This window comes from Fonticula alba, assembly GCF_000388065.1.
Source record: "Fonticula alba strain ATCC 38817 unplaced genomic scaffold supercont2.8, whole genome shotgun sequence".
In the NCBI taxonomy this organism is placed as follows: domain Eukaryota; order Rotosphaerida; family Fonticulaceae; genus Fonticula; species Fonticula alba.
In genome coordinates, this window is record NW_009242978.1 from 1,771,238 (window position 1) to 1,773,608 (window position 2,371).

General features: G+C 64.9%; 1 protein-coding gene and 3 non-coding genes across 4 annotated transcripts in view; all 4 read left to right on the forward strand.

Moving 5' to 3' along the window:
* Window positions 1–649, forward strand: part of H696_05051 (hypothetical protein) — a gene marked incomplete at both ends in the record, with an annotated part of 9,568 nt that extends 8,919 nt beyond the window's left edge. Inside the window, 2 exons of the mRNA XM_009498920.1 lie at window positions 146–266; window positions 453–649. Coding sequence (XP_009497195.1) covers window positions 146–266; window positions 453–649 — 318 coding nt within the window. The remainder of the gene's footprint in view (window positions 1–145; window positions 267–452) is intronic.
* A 777-nt stretch (window positions 650–1,426) lies between these two features.
* Window positions 1,427–1,508, forward strand: H696_05052. The gene has a single exon. It is a non-coding gene; the product is annotated as a tRNA-Ser (tRNA).
* A 263-nt stretch (window positions 1,509–1,771) lies between these two features.
* On the forward strand, window positions 1,772–1,844 carry H696_05053. Its single transcript has one exon. It is a non-coding gene; the product is annotated as a tRNA-Glu (tRNA).
* Window positions 1,845–2,301: 457 nt separating this feature from the next.
* On the forward strand, window positions 2,302–2,371 carry H696_05054. Its single transcript has one exon. It is a non-coding gene; the product is annotated as a tRNA-Ile (tRNA).

Consider the following 2,371-nt stretch of genomic DNA (forward strand, 5'->3'; position numbering starts at 1 on the left):
GGCCGGGCGCCTCTTGCTTTCTTGCCCTTCTCCGGTTGATTTCCCTTCCCTTCCTTCCGCCACCTCGATTTGCGGTCCTCCTCACCTGCCATTCGGCCGCGGTTGTTTGGCACATCCATTGACGCTGTCCTTCCCGCCGTGGCAGATCCTGCGGACCTTCGGCCAGCCGTCCGTCGCCCTGCTGGCCATTGACCACATGGCGGCCGACGTCTATTCCCTGGGCTCGGTCGTGTGGCATGTGCTGACGCATGAGCGCCCGTGGACCGGTATGTTTTGAATGCTGCCTCCGACTGCCTGCTTGCCGTGACCCGCCGATGTGCCGTGTGTTCCCCTCCCCCCCCCCCTGGGGGGGCCGAGCCGTGAGCTGACTGTGTCTGTCCCTTTCCCGTGTGTGCTGCTCTCCCCCCCCCCCCCCTCTCGCCCGTGTCCTGGGCCGGTCGGTCGGACTTCAGGCCTCAGCCAGGACTCCGTGGTGGCCAGTGTGGTTGGTGGCCAGCTGCCCAGCTCGCACGGCTCCCCGCCGGTGGCTGACACCGGTGACGCCCTGGTGGCTTGGGCCTTGGCCACTCTTCCCGGCATGTGGCACCTGGAGCCGATGCGGCGCCCGAAACTGGCCAGCCTCGCGGCCGAATGCCAGGCGCAAGCATGAGTCAGCCGCCGGCTGGGTTTGGCCCTCCGAGTGTGGGGGACATTGTGGGCCTCCCTCTCCTGTGCGCTTCCCCCGGGCTCGGTGGAAGCCCGAGGTGCGGGGTCCGGGATTCCGGCGACTTTCCTGGGTGCCCGGTGTGGCTTTTTTTTTTCCTGCCAGCTCCCCGCGCTCTGTCGCCCGCCGACGGTCTGCCGGGATCTGGTAAGATTCTGAGTACGCCCTGGGATCTGCTATTCCAACACCCGAAAATGTCATTATCCCATCCTAAGCCTGTTGTTCGGCTTCTGGCCCTGTTTCTGCCCCTGCGGCTGCGTGTGGGTGCGTGGGTGGCGCCGGTTGCCGCGCCGATCCGCAAAGCCCCGGCGAGTGTCTGCCACGGTGATTACCGCCATGGCGTGAGGCTCGCCCGGGCCGGGGCGCTTTTGGCTCGGTGTCCGCCCATGCCCCTTGTTGTGGGCCCCTCGATCTCTTGGCCCTAATATACACGCCCTATTCCCCGAGTGAGTGGCGGAGTTTGGTCAGATACTTTTACCAGGGTCACCCAGGCGGCATGTCCGAAGGACCGGGGCGAGGAGGGGGCCTTGGCGGGCCCGTGCGTGAAGGAGGAGGACCCGATTGGGGGATCACCGAGCGCCTGTGGGCCTGTGCACTGGTGTGGAGGGTTGCGGCCGGAGGGAGGCCGGGCCGGGTATGGGGGTGTGGGAGGATGCCGGTCCGAAACTGGGCACATCCTCAAGACAGATAAAATATAGGCCCGAGGGGAGTGCCTCAGTGTATATCACCGTGTCCGAGTGGTTAAGGAGTCCGATTAGAAATCGGATGGGCTCTGCCCGCGTAGGTTCAAATCCTGCCGGTGATGCATCTGCCTTCTTTTTGACTGGCAAGGGACCCTTGCGCCCCGCCGGGCGGGGGAAAGGCCTCGCTTTTGGTGTGCCGGGCGCGTGGTCGATGCTCCCGCGTTCCGGGCGGCGGATGTCTCTCCGTGGCCGCCCCTCTGTGTTTTGTCTCTTCGCCGATGGCGTTGTTGTGTATGCTTGTTTGGTTTTATGATGCGGACCTCTGGGAGGAGGAACGCGTGGGCAAGATTGATGAAACACCCGGGAGCAGGGATATCTATTCGCTTCCCATATAGTCTAGGTGGTTAGGATACGTGGCTCTCACCCACGAGACCCGGGTTCGAGTCCCGGTATGGGAATATCTTTTGGTCCCTTGGGTGCGGGCTCCCTTTTGTGTCTCCGCGACTTTTTTCGCGTCTTCCCGTTTCGGGAGCAGGCTTCGGGTGTGAGGGGCGAAAGTGGCAGGGCGGCGGCGGCGGCGGCGACGGCGGCGGCGGCGGCAGCGAGAGGTGACCTGGAGGGGACCCGGGGGTAAGCCGCGTCGGCAGGGGGGGCCCGGTGCGCGTGTGGCGGCCATCGGATGGCGTCGCAGAGGCCGTCCGGGCTCCGGAGGCGGGGCGGCGGACGCTGTGCATATATTTATAGTTATTTTCCCGGGAGCAGGTACCGGAAGCGCCGGGGGGACACTTCGCAGGAAGGGCAAGGTCGGAGCCTTGGGCACTTCCTTTGGGCGGGGGAGGGGGCCAACGGGCGGGGTCGTGTATCGGGAACCGCAGAGGGGACATTTGGGAAAAGTGTGAGGCGCTTTCTCACGGAGGCCCCATAGCTCAGTTGGTTAGAGCGTCGTGCTAATAACGCGAAGGTCGTCAGTTCGATCCTGGCTGGG